A 21,913-nucleotide genomic window follows, 5' to 3' on the forward strand; every position below is an offset into this window, starting at 1 on the left:
AAGGTAAAGGTGGACACTCACAAAAAAGATGTAGTACGTTAAGTATTCTTTTGATTTATGTGTTAAGTGATGGCCATACATTACTCTACGTTATTAGACGTTCATGTATACATCACGTGAACAGTTTGAGAGGATGGGTTTCGATGAAGGCAAGAATTCTCCGCCTATATGGCCTGTTCTAACTGCTAAGTGATTAATATCTGCTGGTTTCTCTCGCGGGTGTACTTTGTGAACATCTGTAGTACACAATAGATGCTACATGTGAAAATTCTTGGAAAATCCGTGTGTCCATCTTTCCCTACCTTAGTGTGTCCGTCTTGCCCGACCTGGTTGAAAATTTCTCAAACGATCGTAGCTCTTCATCGGAAAATCGAAAATCTGCTGGATTTTCACTAGAAAACCGAGGAAAGACTAATTAATCACTTGACTATTGTGAACAAATGAAAACACGTAAGTTTCACGAGTTTTTCATTATTTTCCGTGGAATAAAAATTACATCAAATTGCGCGTTCACGAAAATATTCTTTGTTTTACTTACAAATTTGACAGTTTGCTTGCTGAAAACCGATAATGCAACTCAAAAGCATTAACGCACTATAAAGAAGGTATTCGCATCACTCGACTATCATAATACATTCTAGTTTGTGAAATATTAAAAGTGTCCATCTTACCCGCAGTGTCCGTCTTTACCTACTTTCCCCTACATATGATACATGCAAAATTTTGACTTTTTAAGCATGAGCTCAATTCGCGTGTAAATTAATTTTTTTTTTTTTCAATAAAATGTTCGTTGTTTCTTTCAACATCTACAAATATTTTCTAGCTGAAGAATTTATGTTTTAATTTGGTGCGAGTCGAGCAGAAAAAAATTACATTTCTGATGTTTTCGTAGTTTTGTGAATAGTAACACATTACGGGATTCGAAATACTTTTTTACTTTTACCAAAACTAGATTTTGGGACATTTGGCTGGAAGAAAGGCCGCATTTCATTGGTTTAATCTTTTGTTTTCAAATTTCCACGTAGTTATGTGTATTAAAACGTTAACTTCTTCTCAAACGTGGTCCTTGGACACCAACAAACATTTTCATTATAAAAATTCACATGTTATCTCTCTTTTAATATGATTATAGAAGAGAACTAAGCATGAATGGTCACGCTAAATTCTTCTTGCGTTGATTTCTTTCTTCTAAAAGTTACATAAAAAGAGGTTTTACTGTGAACGATTGACGAATATCCGGATATCACCCGAGTGTGGTATATTCGGAACTGGGATGACCCCACATAACATTTTCCAAAATAACGACTTCTGGTTTCAGGAAAATAATCTAAAGTGGTATTTGGCCAACCATTTCAATACTTCCGAAACTTCCGAACTCCATACGTCATTTTGAAATCCGAAATGGCGATTTCCAGTTTCTGTAAAACATCCCCAAATCACAAAATACAATCCAATATGGGTATTTCCGTTCTATGCGTTCTCAGAATGTTAAAGTACTTTAAGGGATGATGGACGTATAAGATGTGAAATATTTTTGAAGTGAGTTGTGCTAATAATGCAATGAATTTGAAAAATGATTTCTAATTTTGAAACTTTTGATCCCGTGCATCGCCGGGAACGTTCAACTAGTCATATATAAAAATGCCAATATCTCAGCTCCCCGATAAGATATCATGTATCTTTTTTCATTAAAAGCTTTGGTCGTAAGTTCCGCTTTACAATGAAAATTTTAGTTCTTGATCAAAAATTTTTTTTATTTGTGTTTTGAAGGGTTTTATCTAAAAATTATTAGTAAAATTAATTTTTCTGTGATGTTTAATGGGCTCTGGGAGTCAAAAAACTAAATGCAATGCTGAACCAAAACATGCAAAATATTCAAAAACAACCCCACAAAAATAAAAAAATATATGGAAAGTGTAGGAATCTAACAGAATTGAAAAAAGTGCAAAAGAGTGGGTTTTTAGCTTAAAAAAGTCATTTTTTCATAAATCACGTTTGGGCAACCTGAAAACAATTTTTTAGAAAGTCGAAATGTTCTACAAAAATGCTATAAATAACATTATCTTTCAATTTAGGGCTGAGCACCTTGACTTTTTCAACATCGATTTTTTTTGGGACACCTTATTGTACATGCTGTCTTTCTGAAAAAGTGCTTTTTCAGTTTTATTACAGCTACGATAAACATAATTCAAAATATATATTCGTCTTAATTAAACAATTTTTTTAATGTTTAGGCGATTCGAACACATCTAAATTTTTCGATTTTTTGCACTTTTGTGTGTATTTTTCATCGTTTATTTTTATGTTATTGTTAGTGAAAATTACCTTTTTAGTATCCAAAAACTTTACTGCAAGTTTCGAATTTCGAAGTAATGCTCATGAGGTTGCTGGTAGAAATCGTTGCCGATTCATCTATTTTGACATACATGCATACGTATCGATTTAACCCGTACATTTATTTCCAGTTTATCTCATAAACAATTGTACATTGGCTGTATATATACTGAATTGTAGCTGAACAAGCTCTGTAGCTGGTATGCTACGCAAGATAAGCAACATTTTCCTATGGATAATAGGACGAATAACTGCGAGCAGTTACTCGTCGTTTAATTTCACATTATACCGCTCCGTATGGCTTCTTAAATTTACGATTCAAATAGTATTTGCGCTTCGTTTCCTTAAAATCACCTATGCAAATATGTTTATATAGAAGTTCACAAATTTTATGTGTGCCTGGCTGCTGTCATTTTTAATATTTAATATACGAACCACATTCACAGTTTCAAAAAAAAAAAGGAAATAACTTTTGTATTTTATTCAAGTAAATCACGCACAATTGTGTGTGTCCCCATGAGCCTTCTTATGGTTTTTTGGTTTAAAACAGATTCACATCGTGTAGTATAATGTGCGCGGCTTCAATAACATTATATTGTGTAAATCGGTTTCAAATCGTTAATTTTGGTCAATTTCATGCTCTATTGAAATAAACGGAGCACCACTATGCGCTGCCCCAAAGGCATTGTTAATCTGTCTTGGTCTAAACCGGTACCAAATATAAATAAGCTAACTGCGCTCATCTAGTCAGCCGGCTGAAGATAAACTAACCAAAAACAGCTAAATAGAGACGTGTAGGAGTTCAATTTATGATCGCATCACTTATCAAAGTGAATCCAGATCCAACGAGCCCTCCCCTACTAACAAAAACCTCCTTTCTGTGACCTTTGTGGAGATGCAGAAGTCAACACGGATACTTATCACGGAAGTCACTTCACGGTGAAATATATTTCCCATTCACGCTCACTCCACGTTTTCAGACCTATCCCCAATTCCACCTAAAGTGAGGTGATAAAAATTACCTCCGTGAAGTGAGATTGACAGTGAAGTGAAAATGAGAATAGGACAAATGAAATGAGGGAGCTCAAAAATTTCTATGTCCCGGAAAGTCGATTGAGCTGAAATTTTGTATGAGGACAATTTTCTACAAGAGGAAACTTTTGAGCCCTACCATACTAACTTACGTTTCATTGACCGCAGCTCAAAAATTTGAAGGTCCCAGGCAGTCGATTTTTTAAGGGAAAAAAACGATTCGCCTTGTTACTAAAAAATAAATCCCATATATATTATCGCTAGATCACAAATCAATCGTTTTTGAAACTTCCCTATCTTCGTGAAATCATTTCACCTTTCAAAATGGTCGTGAAATTATTCCACGCGTAGCGTCGCTTTTTCTCAATTTTTTCAAATATGGGTTTTTCATGCCAATTTGTTCATTATTTGAAGACCTATCTTTTGGTATCTTCCTTTTCGTTGTTACTTATTCGTACGTTGTATAAAATCAAAAAAACAATGTGACATAGGCACCCATTTCAATACAAAAGTGGCGAAAAATTCATTCGTTTTTGGGTCGTACTAAAAAACTGATCACTTGGATCTACGTCACAATGTCATATCACGGCAGAACAGTTGGCTGCGAAGTCTGTGTCAAATAAATAGAACTGTAATTCTGTATGAGCAGAAGGACACCCAAACGTCACACGCAGTCAAATTACAGATTTCTATCAAACGTAGGTACCTATTCTACTTTTTGAACTAATCACGCTCTACAGCCAAGTTTTTTTTAACACGAGGGGAATTTTGGGATCATATTTTCGGATTTATTAATAGTTGATTTAACTATTAAACATGATAGTTTTACAAAACAAAATTTCAATCTAAAACTATATGAAATTCCAGAAAATCACATATATTTGTATAGAATTGGGTTGCTTCGACGAAATTAAACATTCAAATTACCGCTTTGAATTGATACCGATTAAAATAGTTACAGCCTGAAAAATGGCCAGTTTAGCTGATCTCAATTAGCATATTTAAAACTAAAAGCAAGGTAAAATTTTACTAGGTATTTTCAAATTGACTTGGAAAACTTCACTTGGTTTGAACAAAAACTGCATATTTTTCTAAAATTCCTAACAAAGAAATTTATCACAAAAATCAAGATCCTGATTACCCTAAAAATTAGGTCGAAATTTGTTCTACTCCATTCTGGCATGGCAGTAAAGTTCCATCACGGAAAATTGGGAATGATTTTTCGGTTTCATTATATGACAGCGCACACAGTCTATCAGCTATGTTTTGCAATATTGGTTACAAATCGACGTTCTGTACTTTTATTTACTCTAAAAGTACATTCTTCCTATGACTACAAACTAACACGATAACACAATAATTTAATGAGGGTTCACACTCGAACCTATTCTTCCGTGCCAATAAGTAATTTCATTCACAGCTGTAGCCAGACTAGGGCGATGACGTTAATAAACAGTAGTAAATTTGGTTTGAATCCAACCTTCTTACGACTATTTACTCATTAATCGGATCCATTGCGACACCTGAAGCCGCCGATAAACTGTTCGACCTTCTTTTGCTACTGCCGATAGAACTTCCGCCAGTGCTCGCGAGAAACAGTTTTAACTGCTATGACCGCTCTCAGTTTTCCGTAAAATATGGATGTGCCATCGCCTGCTCTGCACTCAGTCTTAATGTTGGACGACAGATTAACAGTTTTTGCAGCAAATCTCGACCTTTCGAATTTAAACGGGGCACAACTTGACTCCAAGAGGTGGTGGGAGGATAAACTAGAAATATAATAAATTACAACCTATAGGCTGTGAACCTTCATTTATTTGCTACTTACGAGGAAAAGGTTTATAGTCTGATAGTTGGGTTATACCAGGCCAAGTATCTTCCGTTGGTGTTCCCAGTAGTTTGAAAATTCGTTTCAGTTGATCATCAACGTCTGATCCAGGAAAAAGTGGTCGACCAGCATTGGCCAGTTCAGCAAATATGCAGCCAGCAGACCACATATCGATGCTTGTTGTGTATAATTTTGCCCCAAAAAGCACATCTGGAGGTCGATACCACAGGGTAACAACTTCCGCTGAATAGCATTTAACCGGAATACCGAAGGCTCGAGCCAATCCAAAGTCGGCTAACTTCAGTTCTCCATTCTTATTAATAAGCAGGTTTTGAGGCTTCAAATCTCGGTGCAAAACGTTATGACTATGGCAAAACGCAAGCCCTCGCAGCAGCTGATACATAAAGCTCTTCACCACATCGGGATCAATCTCCCCGTTTAGACTGTCAAAATATTTCTTGAGATCCTGATCACAATGCTCGAAGACAAGGGTCAATTTCTTATCCGAATGCAGCACATCGTAAAGTCGAACAATATTTTTATGTTTCAGTTCCTGAAACAAAGCCCGTATTCACTTCATATACTTAGAATGCGAAAATACTCACTTTTAGCAAACAAATTTCACGCAGTGCTGAGCTTGGAACGCCCTCGTCATCCTCGTCCAAGCGCACTCGTTTCAACGCAACGATTTCCAAGGTATCCCGATTTTTACCCTTGAAAACAGTCCCGTATGTTCCTTCGCCAATCTTCTCAAGTTTCTCGTATTTCTGCATTTTGAATCTCTTCGTGGTGAGGCTGCTGCCGATGGTCTCTTCTGCTGATGTTCCGAAACACTAATGAATGAGTGTAAAGATTGTACGGTTGCTAGAACACTGTTTTAATTTTAATGTTACTTTTTATATAAAACAATTTAAAATCCACTGAGCTAAGGAAGAAATCGTGCCGCAGATTTTCAATATTTTGCGAGTTTTTGTTCAGAGCTGTCAGAATAGAAAGCGTGTTTCGCTACCTAACGCTTGTTTACAATCATTAGGGGTGTTCAAACAGACAAAAAGACTACCTCCAGTTTCATACATGCTATTATTTGTTTTGAAAGAAACAGACAATGTCTATTCCAAGGGAATGGTATGGTAGCCTTCAAGCGTTACGAACATCTATTTCTGTACTGTTTATCCCAAAACTACTTTCTCTGCTGTCACAGTTTGCTTCAGTTTCTTTTGGGGCACAACTAATATCACATACCATGTAAAAACCTTGAGAAATTGCTCAAAACTGTCTGATATGCTATCAATAATTGCAGTCAACATTTAACCGGTTTGCCCGAATCTACATAAGAAAAGGGCTTTAGTTTAAAAAATAATATTAAAACAAAATATATGTCAGAGAACATTGGTTGATGATTATTTAAATATATATCTATTTTCAGTTAGTTTTAATAAAGAGGTGGGATAAAATGGAGTGAAAACTATTGAGTAAAATTGAATGTGTCTTCCCATTAGATGCGTTAATTGTATGTATTTACTACTGTCGAATTCGTTTTTACGACAGGACTATACCGTTCCGGACTACACTTTGCAGCTAAAAAAAAAAACACTTCAAAATCTACACAAAATCCATAAGCAGTTGCAATGGTGTGCGAAAAACGCGTAAAACCAGAGGTAGCTGTCACTTTGGTTTGTTTTGGTCATTATCGCCATTGTCTTTCTGTCACGTTTGTGCTACTGTACGAAAAATTTGCCAATTTACTGAAAAATGACTGAACTTAATATTAATTTGGATTTTTCTTTGAAGTGGCACGTCTATTTGTCTGTGCTTCAGATATGACTAACCAGATTGTTCTTTTGATTGTGGTATTTAAAGTAACCTGAACTGCCCATAATCGCATATTTGTAACATTTGCAAAATTGGTTGTTCGAGCAATTCGCACTTTTATATTTTGACCTTAAATGCATTGTTACTAATATATTCTCGCAAATAGACACTTTAACTAAACTTAGTATCATGAAGAAAGCACTACTTTACACTATGTATACATTGAATATTACTTTTGAAGTCAAATTGGTTGACATTTTTGCAATGATACATTTATGCCGTCACTTTCAAGCTACTTTTGGAATATATCACTAAAAAGAAGTTTTTCATGTATTCAACATGCATGAGCTGAACATCAGAAACGGATCACCGGTGGTTGGTTACCGGACCAGAATAACTTCCGAGTTCCAAAGGATGCAGATGTGGATTTGGATGGAAACTTTTTTGACAAAAAAGTTGAAAAAGTTAAGTAGTGTGACAATTATGCGGTTATTTACGCTATGTGACAAAACAACTTGGTATTTTTTACGACTTTTTTCACACAAACATAAGCATATTTTTCCAGATGTAAAAAGTACATACTATTCTAAGCATTTCCCAATAAAAAGCACGAAATTCATAAAATGTCGAATGTTACAATTATGCGATCACAGGCAGTGAACACCTTCGTATTTGCTATATTTTTCTATCATTTTCCAAATCAAATAGCATATAAAAAAGTTCTCTAACGTAAACATGCTCAGTACGAGTGTGCAAGAGTTTCATCCAGCGATGCCAAACTTTTTTTATAAAAAGCTGGAAGAATTCAAAATAAAAAACTGTATATAAAAATATGAAGCTTTTACATAAATTTATTTGATTTTCGGTTCAAAATTGCTGCACCGTATTATTGCATGTAACCAAAAAGGCTGAAAGAAAATTGTTTACACATGGAGATTATAGTCACTGGCGTACTTGAAATTGAGTAGATTTCGAATAAAATCTTACAACCGAAGCGCATAAATGCACAAAACACTGAAAAGACCATACATGTAATAGGAATGAGTTCAAAAAATGTGGTGATGAACAGAAAACTGGAACAATTTTCAAAAAACTGGAAATATTCAACCTTCAGCTGTTTCGCTGACGATCTTCAAAAAAACTGGAGATATCCAGGAAAAACTGGAGGGTTGGAAACGCTGGTTTCATCTGTAAAAATGTTATATCATAAATAACTATAGTCAGGTCCAAGTTAGCACTGACGAAGGCACTAAGTAAGTGTTGAAATACGTATATGCAAGTGATAAGTGATAGAATTGAATAGTGAAAGTGGATAAAAAGTGTAATGTGTAGTCAGGTTTTTTTAAGTGGAGGATGCGTTCCAAATTTGTATGGAACCGTGTAAAAACAGACTGAATTGAGTTGAAAAAATGACGTAGAAAATTGTCCCAAAACGTTTAAACTTTGAATATGATAAGTGCCAGTCTGAAGGGTCTGAACAGAGGGGATTCACTGCTGTCAAAATTCATATATGTGTGCGTTATCGCAGATCAACTCTGGTCCATGACGTTTGTTGGTCCATGATGTTTGTAACTATATGAACAACAATGAGGGAAAAATCACTACACAACACATTATTGAAAAATTTTCGCGGTTTCTCGAGTTTTGATAAAAAAACGTTCCAATTCTATAATTTTTCACATCGATCAATTTCATGACCAAAAAGAAACCAGAACAAACGCCATGTTGCCGAATATGTTGGTTACACGATGTTTGACAGATAGATCCCCCCTGGGTCTGAAGGCTCAAATGCAATATTATACATAGTATATACACCAAAAATTGTGATTTTCTTTTGAAAACTGATATATGATTACTTTTGTCCTAAAACGGAAAATGTGGTTAGAAAGAGGTCGATATCCTGTACCGTTTCTGAGTTACTATAGAAAGCAATCCGCGTAAAAAAACCTGACTGTATGTTTAAAGTAAGTGAACACCGACTGCATGCTGGCCTGCTTTGTACGTCATCTGTCATCGCCAATTGATTGAAGAAATGGAACGAAAAAAAGATTCGCCTTCATCTTCAACACTAGCGATATCGTAAGTGCGTTTTAAGTTTTTACAAAAATAGTAGTATATCAGCAGGATTTTGTGCCAAAAACATAACCGATATGTTACCAAACCCTTTCGGTAGCGAATGTGCGTGGAATTGTTTCCCGGAGAATGTTTTTCTCAGCGAAAAATGCCAATTTTCTGCAAGCTTTGACGTTTGAATGTTTCTGCAGCCGCTAGGGTTACTGACGAATAGCGATTTTGCACTCCCACTTTTTTTTTTCAACAAAAGTGTCGATTTTTGTTGTATCTGTTTGTTTTGTATATTCATTGGCTGAAAGTTTTCGGTTTCGCTCCATTAATTTGTGACGTGGTTAGATTGTTATCCATAACTAATTGTGTCTCGTAAGTAATAACTCTGCTGCATTATTCAATAGTTTAAATTTTGCTTATCAATGTGCAGTTTGTTGAGGGGAAATGCTGTCTGCTTGATAAAAAAGTGCCCTTGTTTGGGGCGGATGCGTTGCTTTGTGTTATTGAGCACACGAATGTTCTCGTGTAGTAGCGGATTAATAGCGATAAAATACATTTTATCAAACTAAAAAGAGATCTATTTGATGTATTACTTTTTTTTTTCGTGTTAATTTATACACTTAAAGTGGATTTTCTTTACAGAGCATAATGGACATGCTATCGCTAATGTAGATTGTGTGGATTGATATTTGGAATAAAAAACGAAGAAGCTGGTAATAGCAATTGTCAACCAATACGGTGAACGTTTGCTGCGTTAGTAAACAACGGAGAGATTGAGTAGCCACAGAAGAATCACATTATCAGCGTTTTATACGTATGCGATAAAGAGGAAATATAAGGCAACTAAGATTTTATGAGTCACAGGCAGGCTGAGAATTGACGATTCAGCATTATACAGTCGACACCGCGAGCATGGCAGCAAGAGAATGCATTGATTTAGAATGCTTTCTGGTGACAAAACATTCGTGGAAAGGTAAATACAAGCGGATTCTTTCCATAGGATCCAATGCGGTGTCTACCTATAATCTTGATAAATTTGATCTCACAAATCGTTGGCACTACAATGAAGTGGTTAGTGTCATGCCAAATAAAACCGGCAATGTAAGTGTTTAGTTACCTATATAAAATCACGAATTTCGAATGTCAATATTTTTACAGACTGCGTACGAATTTGTATTGAATTTGCGAAAAGACAAAAAAATAGACACGATTAAGCTATCATCGGAGTACCGCAATGAAATTCTTACTTCGCTGCTAAGATACTATAAAGAATTTGCGGACAAGCCAAAACATATTCTGGTAAGTAATATCGCGTTTATTTTGCACGGTTGATTATCCATCCATTATTCGGCTTGGTTGAAATTAGATTTGTGCGGAAACTTCTCTCAGTGAGTAGAAGACTACAATATCCGTACCCGATTCCACTTATTTAGCCTAACATTAGATATCCAACGAAATGAAAATGGTAAAAACTCGCTTGAATTTCCTATACGCGTTTAGATACCGGTTGGTTCAAGAGAACCACTGCGTTAATTTACGTTCATTCTGCTTTCTGTTCCAGGATGATGTAGAATGTCCTACTGAGTCCTATCAGAGTGCCTTCCCGTCTACTGCTAGTGTTAGGCTAAATAATTGGATTAGGATGCTTGTGTCGTCACTGCTGTTACAACCGGGTGTCAGCGAGTGTCTGCCATGCTGTGAGCTCGAATCCTACGTGAGTTCCCAAAAAAAAAAAATTCCCCCAATTGTTATCTGCTTGCGACCCATCCTTTTTCAATGGGAAACGTATTTTTGTTCGCTAGTATTGCACGTTTATTAGTTTGTACAATTGGGCAGAGAAGGTCTAACCTAACCTGCGGTTGAGGGAAATACTGAAACCTTCGCACATATGGTGGATGATAACTCTAACTTTCTATTAACCACGAGATGAATTTCTTAATATGGTAGAAGTATGTTACCTGGGAATAAACTAACACTAAAATATAGTTAGTACCTGCTCGCTCAATATAGGTTAATTATTGGTAAGTACAGAAAAGTATATAAATTGTTTGGTTTATTGGTAATAGAAGCATTTAACAATGAAAATAAGTTATTAAATCACTAACAAAATAATCAAGTTAATCTAACAATCTGTCGTTTATTACTGTTACATTAACTTCTCTAACACTACACTAAGCGTATCTAGTATATACAGTTTCTAGACCATCAGTTGATTACGTCAATGTTTCTTACTTATTCGTTTCCTTTGTTATAATTTTTCTAGCACTTTGTCTTCATGGATATACCACATATCCTTGACCAAGACTCTGATGGCCCGAAAAAAAATGAACATAATCTTCAATGGTTTTGTAGATAACATCTATTTACGTTTCGTTTGTTTTCGAGCACTTAGCATAAACAATTGATGGCAAATTTTGGAATCAATTATTGGTGAAAAGCGTTCCAACTACAGATTCATGCTACGATTGAATGTGTGAAAGTTTGCCTGAAGAGAAAATTTAAACATGGAATATTTGCCTTTTCTGGCAAAGCCTGAAACTTTGAATGCATGTTTATCTCATTACAATCATTTTTAGCATTACAACATTTTGTCTCATGTATTACTAATTTTGGGTAAAATGTAAATATGCTTGAAAAACAAGTTCTAGAGAGACCTGTAATAATGTAATGTAAAAAAATTAAAAAAGGATTTCGAAACTCAAAGAAATACAAAAATGTGTCGCAGTAGATCAGAAAATGTAGTCACTCTACTTATTTAGGTTCTGGGCAGAAGGGTACGGCAAGGATGCGTTTGCGGCTTTGTTTAATATCTGACAGGTCATTTTTATCTGACAGATTTTACCCCCTGAGGTGTTCAGAAGTAGTAACATATTTTTATTCATAACTGAAAATCAATTGTTTATTCTCTAGTTCGGCACATTGGACTAGATGGTTATTCGTTTTTTGTTTTCTTCCATTCCTAGAAGTTTGATGCCTTTAAGCACCACTGGTCGGGAACAACGCTTCCCGCCGTGCTGGAGGTCACTCCCTGCTCGCTGGACCAGTTGGATCCAACAACCAATACCGTTCTGGCCAGCTACAACTACAAGGACATCGATAGTGTCATCGGAATTCAGGATTATACCGATGGAATCGTACTAGCATACGGAGGTCACAGTCGGTTGCATCTTTTTCGGGTTCAAAATCATCACGATGTGGTGCAAATGATTGTGAACAATGCCCAGCAATACCTGGGCATCGACATTAAGGTGCGCAAGAATCAAATCACCCTTGATCAGTTTGAACGTGAACGGTTCGGTTCGTATGGCGGTGATCAGCATCAAACGTCACTTTCGGAATTTATCGTTCAAAAGATTACTCCTCGTCATTCTGAACCGATGCGTCGGATACTGTGCCTGACCGACACTACCATACTGGAGAGGGATCCGCAAACCTACAGTGTCTGTACGTTGAGGCCGTTGATTGAAATCTTTGCTCTCATTCGTTACGATGAAAATATACAAAAATTTTCGATTGAATACAAAAATGGATTGACTAGATCGTATCTAACTAATGACCGGTATGAATTGATTGTGCAGTTTGAATCGCGCATACTAATCTGTAATCTACAACCTTTCAGAGACTCACTGCTGGCAACTTTGTTGGATTCGGTTCGTTCCTGTGGCAACCAGGATGTTCACGTACGCATCTCTAGAACTCCTCGAGGGAAACGAGTTGGTCCTCTAACCGCGCCAGTAGATGAAGAGACTGAAGCGAACCTTCTGCGCTATATTATTAGCTGTTACCAGTACCCAGTCAAACGGCTGGACGTTTTGGAACGGTTCAATGCAAACATTCCGTACAGTGGACTGAATTACAGTGTAACACAAGAAGTAAGAATTTTCCAAGCATATTCTATTTTCGTAGGTAGTAATACAGTGTTTATTTTTATAGAGCTTATTTTCCGAAAACAAGGAACGACTGATAACGGGAGCCTTGCAAGCTTTGGTTGGCGGAGGTTCAAAGGAAGATCTCAATCAATTGAACAATGTCGACCTCGAAGCATCGTTCCACGTACTGCGCCGTTTACTAGCTAGTAAAGTCGGTTTCGCTGCCTTCACAAATCTTCCGGGGTTTCGAGAAACAATTGGTTTTCGAGTTGTGCATGCACTCAAACGCAACAATTTAGCTGTCACTTACGCAGCAATTGATATGATCAACTCCCTTATGCATCCAATGCATGCCGAGTATGAATTGAAACAGGAACAAATGAATAAGTCGTCTCTTCTTCACTCGAAGGGCTTTCTAGAGCAATTACTTGATATGTGGACGAAACATGTTAATCTGGGATCCGGGGCGTTGGTGTTGTCAGCCATGTTGGATTTCCTAACCTTTGCATTGTGCGTTCCCTATAGTGAAACGACCGATGGCAAGCAATTCGATATGCTACTGGAAATGGTAGCAACGCGTGGCCGAACGTTGTACAAACTCTTTCAACATCCCTCACTGGCAATTGTGAAAGGCAGCGGTTTAGTCATGCGAGCATTAATCGAGGAGGGTGACACAACCATTTCCAACCAGATGCAATCGTTGGCGTTAGATGAAGCAGCTCTTTGCCATCATCTTCTGGTGGCACTGTACACACCATCGCATGATTCTACCATGGCGACCCACAGGCAACTGTCCCGACATTTGGTCGGACTGTGGATTACCGATAGTAAAGATGCTATGAACTTACTCAGGAGGATTTTCGTAAGTGTTCTGTGCTGCATTTTTGCCATTAATCTAGTCCTTACCGCTTTCAATTTCAGCCCGCTGGATTGCTCTCTTTTCTCGAAAGTGAAGATCCCGTGCCGAAGGAGGACGTCGAAGAGGACAAGCTCAATTTTCGCGACAATCTGAAGTTGGCTGTACAGCATTCAAGCAAGAATAAGCGACTCAACTATTTGATCGAAAAGCACCTAGAAGGAATCAAACATTGGGGACTAAATCTAATCGATAGGCAGGAGAAAATCCAACAATCTCAAAAGAATCGGCCAATCGTGCTACGTAATCGACGGCAGAAGAAGAAGGTCGGTGATGAGATTGTCAATCTGCCGCTCTTTTTCTACCAGTTTAACAAGAATCATGCCATGCCGAATCTGATATGGAATTTGAAAACCCGCGAAGAGCTGCGGGCGGCTCTGGAGAACGAAATCCGTCAATTCAATGCAGACAAGGATTTGGCCGGCAGCATGGTGGTTGCTTGGAATTATGAAGAGTTTGAAGTGCAGTACCAGTGTCTGGCCGACGAAATCAAGATTGGCGATTACTATATACGACTACTGTTGGAACGAGATGATTGGCCGCAGAATTTAGTTAAAAATCCGTAAGTTGAAACAAAATTTTAAGTAAGCAGGTTATTTCTAATTTCAATTTTTTTTCAGAATGGAGCTATTTAATGCCCTGTACCGAAGGGTACTTTGCCGTAATAGATTAAATGACGATCAGCTCACCGTCACATCTTTGCAAGCTTTGGCTAAAGTTTACAAGCGATACTACGAAAATATTGGATATTTTAGTGATATAACGTATATCCTTCAAATGTTGGATCGAGTGAGTTGAAAACTGTTTTTATTAATTCAATCAAACATTGTATCCGCTTCGATTTTAGTGTCTATCGCCGGCGCTGCGCGATGCGCTCGTTGGGCTAATCAAGAATCTGGTACTGCATAAATCTAACTGCCGTCCACTGGTTGATCATGTCAATTGTTTAGTCGATCTGGTGACGTTGGCACACATGCACACAGGTCGCGCGATGCCGAACACCAAAACCAACGTTATCGAAGCAGGTCCCAACATGAAACTGCACGAAGAAAAAGATTGGTACTACAACGTAGAGCGAGATAACGAAAAGCCGGAACGTTGCGGGCCGGTAACATTCAGCGAGCTGAAAGAACTTTGGAATAAAGGCGGTCTCACACCGAGAACACGCTGCTGGGCGGTTGGCATGGACGGATGGCGTTCACTGCAGCAAATTCCTCAGTTAAAATGGTGTTTAATGGCTAAGGGATCGCCCTTGTACAACGAAACGGAACTGGCCCAGCATGTGCTGGATATACTTATCAAGTGTACCAGTTTCTTCCCAAGTCGAGCCCGAGACGGTGAAGCAGTTCTCATACCTGGTCCGCGGCTTTCTCGGAAACTGTCCGAGTTCATTTGTTTGCCACATATCGTTCAAGTTTGCTTAACGCATGACCCAGGACTACTGGAAAGAGTCGCTTCTCTGCTCTGCCAAATAATGGAAGACAATCCGGAAATGTCGAAAGTGTATCTCACTGGCGTTTTCTACTTCATGTTAATGTACACTGGAAGCAACATTCTTCCGATAGCCCGGTTCCTTAAAATGACCCACATGAAGCAAGCTTTCCGAAGTGAAGAGACCAACTCTCAGTCCGGTATCATGCATCGGAGCATACTCGGACAGTTACTGCCGGAGGCTATGGTATGCTATCTAGAGAATCACAGTGCGGAAAAGTTTGCTGAAACGTTCCTGGGTGAGTTCGATACGCCCGAAGTCATCTGGAGCTCAGAAATGCGACGGATGCTGATCGAGAAAATATCAGCCCACATTGCCGATTTCACACCCAAACTGAAGGGGCATACCATGGCACGATATCCATACCTGGCAATTCCTGTAATTAGCTATCCTCAGCTTGAGAACGAGCTGTTCTGCCATATCTTTTATCTGCGGCACTTGTGTGACACTAGAAAGTTCCCCAACTGGCCAATACCGGATCCGGTATGTAGTTAACCGCTTGGTACATGTTTGAGCATCTTTCAATTCATTCTTGATTCGTAATAGGTACAACTGCTTAAACACACATTGGATGCTTGGCGTAAGGAGGTCGAAAAGAAACCTTCGCAAATGACAGTAACGCAAGCCTATGAAGATCTAGGCATCGATTTGGTAAAGAATCCTCAGCCGGACGAATCTGTCATCCGTAAAAGCTATTATCGGTTGGCGCAAATGTACCATCCAGATAAGAACCCTAAAGGAAGGGTAAGTAGACTATAACTCTCAAGTGTCAAAACAATTATATTTAGTCTCTATTTCTAGGAAATCTTTGAGAGGGTAAACCGAGCTTACGAATTCCTTTGTTCCCGGCGAAGCACCAACGATGGTCCTAATCCTGGCAACATTGTGCTCATTCTACGAACGCAAAGTATTCTCTTCGATCGTTATGCCGACGTGCTCCGGCCGTACAAGTATGCCGGTTATCCGCAATTGATCAAAACTATTCAGCTGGAAACTAAGGATGAGCAGTTGTTTTCAAAAACAGTTCCACTTCTGAGTGCCGCTTCCGAGCTTTGCTATCATACGGTACACTGCTCGGCGCTGAACGCAGAGGAACTGCGCCGAGAGGAAGGCATCGAAGCTTTGCTGGAAGCGTACTCCCGTTGCGTATCTATAATGGGTGTTGATTCTCAGAAAGATTCCCTACATTATGAAGTAATATCGAACATCACCCGTTGCTTCGAAGTGGCTTGTCGATTCGAAAACTGCCGAAAGAAGATACTCGAGCTGCCACAGCTGATAGTGGATGTGTGTCGAGTTGTCTACTTCAAGCACTCTTTATCAGTAAGCTTGGTTACGAGCTTGGCCGCTAACAATTATGATCTGCAGTGCAATCTCGTACGCAATGGTGTGCTCTGGTCTCTGATGATATTCATGTTTGATTATGATTACACACTTGATGAAAGCGGTGTGGTTACTGACGAGAAATCCAACAATCAACAAGCTAGCAACAATTTAGCGAAACTTTCGCTACTAGCTTGTGTAGCGTTGGCTGGATATCATATGACATTGTTGGATGAAGATTCATCGCTTGTTCCAGGAAAAACTGCACCAAAATCGAATCCTATTTCTCGTAGTGACTCTCCACAGCAGCCAACTGCACCTAGAAGCAATTCGCTTACCCAAACTCAACCCTACACACAAAATGCGTCCAATTTAATACAGAACAATTCTAGCCTTATCCAGTCGGTAGCAACCTTCGATCGCACCCTGTCGGAGCGGTCAGAATCTCTAACTTCGACGACCGCGATGGAATCAACCGAACCAGTCGAATGCGAGAAAGGTATCAACAATAAATACAAAATTTCCAGTGCTGCCCCGACTAATATGATCGTCAAAAAGATGCTTGACAAACTGTTAACCATGTTTGTGGCGAACAAAATGGTTTCCGACAATGAAACTGAAGTGCTGAAGCTGCTTAGCTCTAATACTCGTAATCCGTATCTCATTTGGGATAACGGAACTAGAGCGCAGCTTCTTGACTTTCTGGAGTTCCAACGATCCAATGCATCCCGTCAGCAGTACGATAATATTGCTGATGTATATGAACTGGTGAAGAACTTTTCCTACGATGCACATAGGTAAGTTATTTACTAAATATCTAGAGAATTTTATTTAATCCACATTAAACCCACATCATTTCACAGAGATGAACTTAAAATTGGTGGCATTTTCATTCGCATCTACAACGAAATGCCGAGCTTCCCGATTGCTAACCCGAAATCGTTCGTGATGGATCTGCTCGAGTTCCTAAAACAAGCCTTCAATTATCTAACTGCTAAAAATATACGTCCTATTCCTCCACCGGCCAGTGTTAACAACGTCAACAGTCAGGGCATTCTCATTCCGACCAAAACGTGGAAACCTCTAGTCCCTACGAAAACCAGCAGTAACCCAGTGAACAGCAATGTGATTAACAACAATAACAATAACAACATCAACAACCACCGCAGTACTGCTAATCAGTTACAAAAGCAGCAGGATATCAGCGCCGTACTGAGCGAGTACAGCCGGGCTAAGCAACGAAGTCAATTAGCGAGGACAGATCCGTCCACCTCAGATGAGAGTTCCAAGCTCTACGATTTCGCCTCGAATCCGAACGCAATCAATCACATCGTGATGGCTTTGAAGGCACTAATCGCTGTTATCAAATCGAACAGTAACGTGGAAATTCAGTGTATTGGCCACTTCGAAATGCTATTTGGTTTTCTGTCGTCTAGTTTGTGCGATCGGGATAAAATACTCAAATCACTGTCACTAGAAGTGGTTTGCTTGGTTTCCCGAAACAAGGAATGTGTGACGGAAATATCTGCTTGCGAAATTTTCGGACTATATCTGGTGGCACTGAAGGACAAGGATTTGCGCGATGTGCAGCAGAAGGTGCTGGAGACGCTGTCTGGTTTGCTGAACGTGCCGAAAATGGTCAAAGAGGGTCACTCAAAGGGGGCGGTGATTTATTTGCTCGATCTATTCTGCAATTCCAACAATCCGCAAATTAGGGAAAGTTGTGCGGAGCTTTTGTCGAAAATGAATGCGGATAAATTGAGTGGACCGAAAGTAAGGAATTTGTCACTGAATTGATTTCATTTTTCAACACAATTTTTATCTTCCAGATTCGCATCACCGTTTGCAAGTATTTGCCGTCAGTATTCCTGGATGCCATGATTGACTCACCATCGGTGGCTGTACAAATGTACGAATCTACACACGAGCACCCGGAGTTAATATGGAACGATCGGATACGAAGCACAGTATCGGATGCCGTACACGACATGGCAGATAGCTTCTACATGCAGCAAAAGCAAAACTCAAAAACACTTTGGCGAGACCCGGAGGTTCTGCCAGAAATCATCTCAAACGAGCTTGTTGTTTCCGGAGTATATCTGCGGTTGTACATATCGAACCCAGGGTGGACTTTACGTAAGCCAAAACAGTTTCTTTCTGATCTGTTGGATTTCATAGTAGATAACATAAGCCGGAACGGGGTCGACAAAAATGTGCTAGACATTTCAACGAACGCCCTCGTACTATTGCTTAATGCGCAACCTAATTTGGCGGATTCGGTTCCAGTGCTAGGACACATACCGAAATTTTTCCGACAACTGTCTGTTCAACCGAGAAGTGCTCTCACAGTATTGCATCAGTTGTCCCTTTCTGAGGTAATTAGGTGATACAGACGGAAAAAAAACATCGAATTAAATTCTATTTACTATACAGATTTGTGTCAGTGCCATTTCTCAAACTGACTGTATTCTCGCTTTGAAGTCTTGCATGGAAAGCCACCGTGAGCTACTAGCAGCGGCATCGGAAACATTGAGTAGGCTCTTCAAATGCCAGCACGTAAGTTGTCATGGGCTTGCTTTTCGGTCAGACTAATGAAACTACGCCCTTTGTTTTCGGACAGGATTCTCTCATACGGCAGTCTCTAGAGTGCCAGCTAATCCCGTTCCTGCTGGGGCTCTTGGAAAGTCGAATAGATTCCACCACAAATCCAGCAATGGTGAAGGCACAAATCGTTGCCGCCCTGAAAGCCATGACATCGAATTTAACCTACGGCGATCGGGTTGCCCATATCCTGAATCAGAATCCGGTCTGGGCTGAGTATCGAGATCAGAAGCATGATCTGTTCATTACCGATACCAATGTGAGAGGCTATCTAACAGGTGGGTAGTTTCACTATATTAAAAAACTGCAGCGATAAAACATTTACAAATCGTTCTAGGCGCTCCCAATACCACCGCCGGCTATCTGACTCAGGGACCAGCTAAGAATGTAGAGGTACTAACATCACCGCCACCGATGGATCGCGACGATCCGCTTTTCGTTCGTAGTAGTAGTAACGATGCATAAGCATGTTATGAATCGAAAACGCTTCGAAAGTTTGGTCTAGCGAAATGCTCTACATCCTCAAAATGCGCTTCGAGCAACCAGCGCCGATTGAACTTGAGGGTGTTTTTTTTTTCGAGATTCCAGTAGTAGCAGCCAACCGGCGTACATCTCAAATACGTCCTCGGATAGCTGGGACGTGTGCTTTTCGTTTCAGTAGTTTGTGTTCTGTGAATGAACTGATTTACATATTTTAGCTAGCAGGAAAATGTGTACCGCTGGGAGAGAATATCGCAAGAATTACTTTGTAATTTACGAACATCAGATAATAGCTTCTAAAGGTATAACTGTAAACTATATATATTGAAAATTAAGGCAATGAATTTTTATTATATTGTGATATTTTTAAAATGTAATTTATATGGTGAAGTCCAAAAAACTTCGAGAAAAATAAACGTCAATACAAATTAGAACAAATTACAACTGAAGAAGAGGTTGTCATCTAACCCATTGAGTCAAATAACATAGAACGCTTCAACACTTTTATTGAAAATAGGTAACTTGAATGTAGTACAGTGCAACAAACTTTGACTAACTTCAAAATTGTTACAGAGTCCAATATGAACAGCGCTTCCATTGTTAACGGGTCGGAAAATTTATAACGTCAATCACTGTTGATACCGTATGGAAAGATTTGGGCATAGATATGCAATAGCGGATCGTGCTAAGTAATGCACAAAGAACCATCCGAAGGCAGGGTGGTCATTTTTAAGTTTTACCAGTAACATTGGAATGTTCGAAAATTATCGAAAAAAGACTGGTGTTGAAGAAACCATTGTGAACAGTGTCATAAAGAGCTGAAATGATTGTTTTTACGGAAGTTATTGGAGTATCCGAGTAAAATACACAGATGAAAGTTTGAAAAAGTAAGTATAACACCTTAACTTTGAAATGTGTGACATAAAATAGCTTGACACTCATTTTTTGAGTGTAAATAATTCGAATTCCAATGCTATGTAACAGATGATTAGTTTTTACAGCTTTTATTAGATTTTTGATCATATAATGGGGTCGATATTTATTATGCAAAGTTTCAAGCAAATTTCGCCAAACTTTGTTCATAATGATTGAAAAATGAATATCTAGTCAATTTCTTATTTGAATTGTATCATAGGCCCAGAGTTGCGTCTGTGTGGAATTAAAAAGTTTACAATGTAGTTTACAATATTCTATTTAGAGCCCCCCAATCTCGCGGTATTCCCTCTCAACAGCCGCCTCATTCACATTTTGCATGTTATCTATAATAGTAATCAACATCTTGGTACTAAATCGTAACTATCACCGTTTTTCTCAATTTTTAAATATTTTATGCATAGGAAGTAACCTTCCTTAATGCAAAACATCTCCACACAGTCAAAAAAGAATCACCTGAAAAATTGGTATCGAATTCATGCAAAAAATCATAATGAACCGATTTGCAAAATGATCGTTCAATTTTGAAAAATTTGGCATCTCCTTAGTCGACAGTATCTTTTCTATTTTTAAAAGCTTCTTGTATAAGGAAGTTTTTCTGAGTTCCAATGTTAAAATCAAAATTTTCATTTTTGTTCACGCGCAAACTGCAAATTTTCACCTGGAACTCTGGCCCCTATTACAGAAGAAGAGGCGAGCGGTGAGTTACTCGTCTGACCAATTTTAGTATCGCGAATGGCGAGTCGGCAAGATTTTGGACGAGTAGCTCGTCTGTCATCAGCCAAATTTCACTCGAGTTTACTAATACAACATTTTGCTCGCCACGTCTTCTATAATAGGGGTCTTCGACATTATTAAATTCAGTGAGCTCGGAGCTGGTGCATCGCAGCTTTTTGATTTGTAGCGAATTTCTTTATTCCACCAACTCTCCTCGTTTTGATCTGGAAGCAACCTAACTGCTGTCAAAACCCTTCTTTATTCGCCCGATTTTGATTTTGATTTCGATTTTTTTTGTGCTACCCGGAGCGCACCGTAAAATTTGTCAGCTTCAACCCAACCGCCGCACGTGCTTAGCTCGTAAACAATTATCTGGCATCTCTTTCTTACTTGCCTCGTAAATCGCATTGTCGTTTCTTTATTCCTCGACAGATTTGCCCTGCCGCAGTGGAATAAAGAAATTCGCTATTGGATTATTTTTTTTCTCGTATGCACAATGTGGCCACTTTTGT

The 21,913-nt window shown here is 38.7% G+C and overlaps 2 protein-coding genes across 4 annotated transcripts; one reads left to right on the forward strand and one right to left on the reverse strand.

The window, feature by feature from the left end:
* Nucleotides 1-4,626: 4,626 nt before the first annotated feature.
* On the reverse strand, nt 4,627-6,177 carry LOC129722061 (cyclin-dependent kinase 5 homolog). The gene is made up of 4 exons (XM_055675281.1): nt 6,088-6,177; nt 5,800-6,027; nt 5,195-5,747; nt 4,627-5,135 (listed from the first exon to the last, which is right to left on the reverse strand). Exons 2-4 carry the CDS (start codon nt 5,965-5,967, stop codon nt 4,987-4,989), a joined length of 870 nt encoding a protein of 289 aa, XP_055531256.1. The 5' UTR covers nt 5,968-6,027; nt 6,088-6,177; the 3' UTR covers nt 4,627-4,986.
* A 2,831-nt stretch (nt 6,178-9,008) lies between these two features.
* LOC129722972 (dnaJ homolog subfamily C member 13) lies at nt 9,009-20,195 on the forward strand. Of its 3 annotated transcripts, XM_055676867.1 has the most exons (18): nt 9,164-9,442; nt 9,501-9,656; nt 9,713-10,171; nt 10,229-10,369; nt 10,632-10,784; nt 12,034-12,629; nt 12,690-12,942; nt 13,004-13,801; nt 13,861-14,417; nt 14,476-14,644; nt 14,703-15,830; nt 15,894-16,091; nt 16,149-17,467; nt 17,534-18,443; nt 18,500-19,045; nt 19,104-19,226; nt 19,291-19,549; nt 19,609-20,195. In XM_055676867.1, the coding sequence occupies exons 3-18, from the start codon at nt 9,983-9,985 to the stop codon at nt 19,734-19,736; spliced, it is 7,467 nt and encodes a 2,488-aa protein (XP_055532842.1). In that variant the 5' UTR covers nt 9,164-9,442; nt 9,501-9,656; nt 9,713-9,982; the 3' UTR covers nt 19,737-20,195. The 3 variants fall into 3 exon arrangements, with proteins under 3 accessions (XP_055532841.1, XP_055532843.1, XP_055532842.1); XM_055676866.1 differs by lacking the exons at nt 9,164-9,442; nt 9,501-9,656 and adding an exon at nt 9,009-9,085; XM_055676868.1 differs by lacking the exons at nt 9,164-9,442; nt 9,501-9,656; nt 10,632-10,784 and adding an exon at nt 9,009-9,085.
* Nucleotides 20,196-21,913: the final 1,718 nt, after the last annotated feature.

This window comes from Wyeomyia smithii, chromosome 2 (genome assembly GCF_029784165.1).
Source record: "Wyeomyia smithii strain HCP4-BCI-WySm-NY-G18 chromosome 2, ASM2978416v1, whole genome shotgun sequence".
NCBI classification, from domain to species: Eukaryota; Metazoa; Arthropoda; class Insecta; order Diptera; family Culicidae; genus Wyeomyia; species Wyeomyia smithii.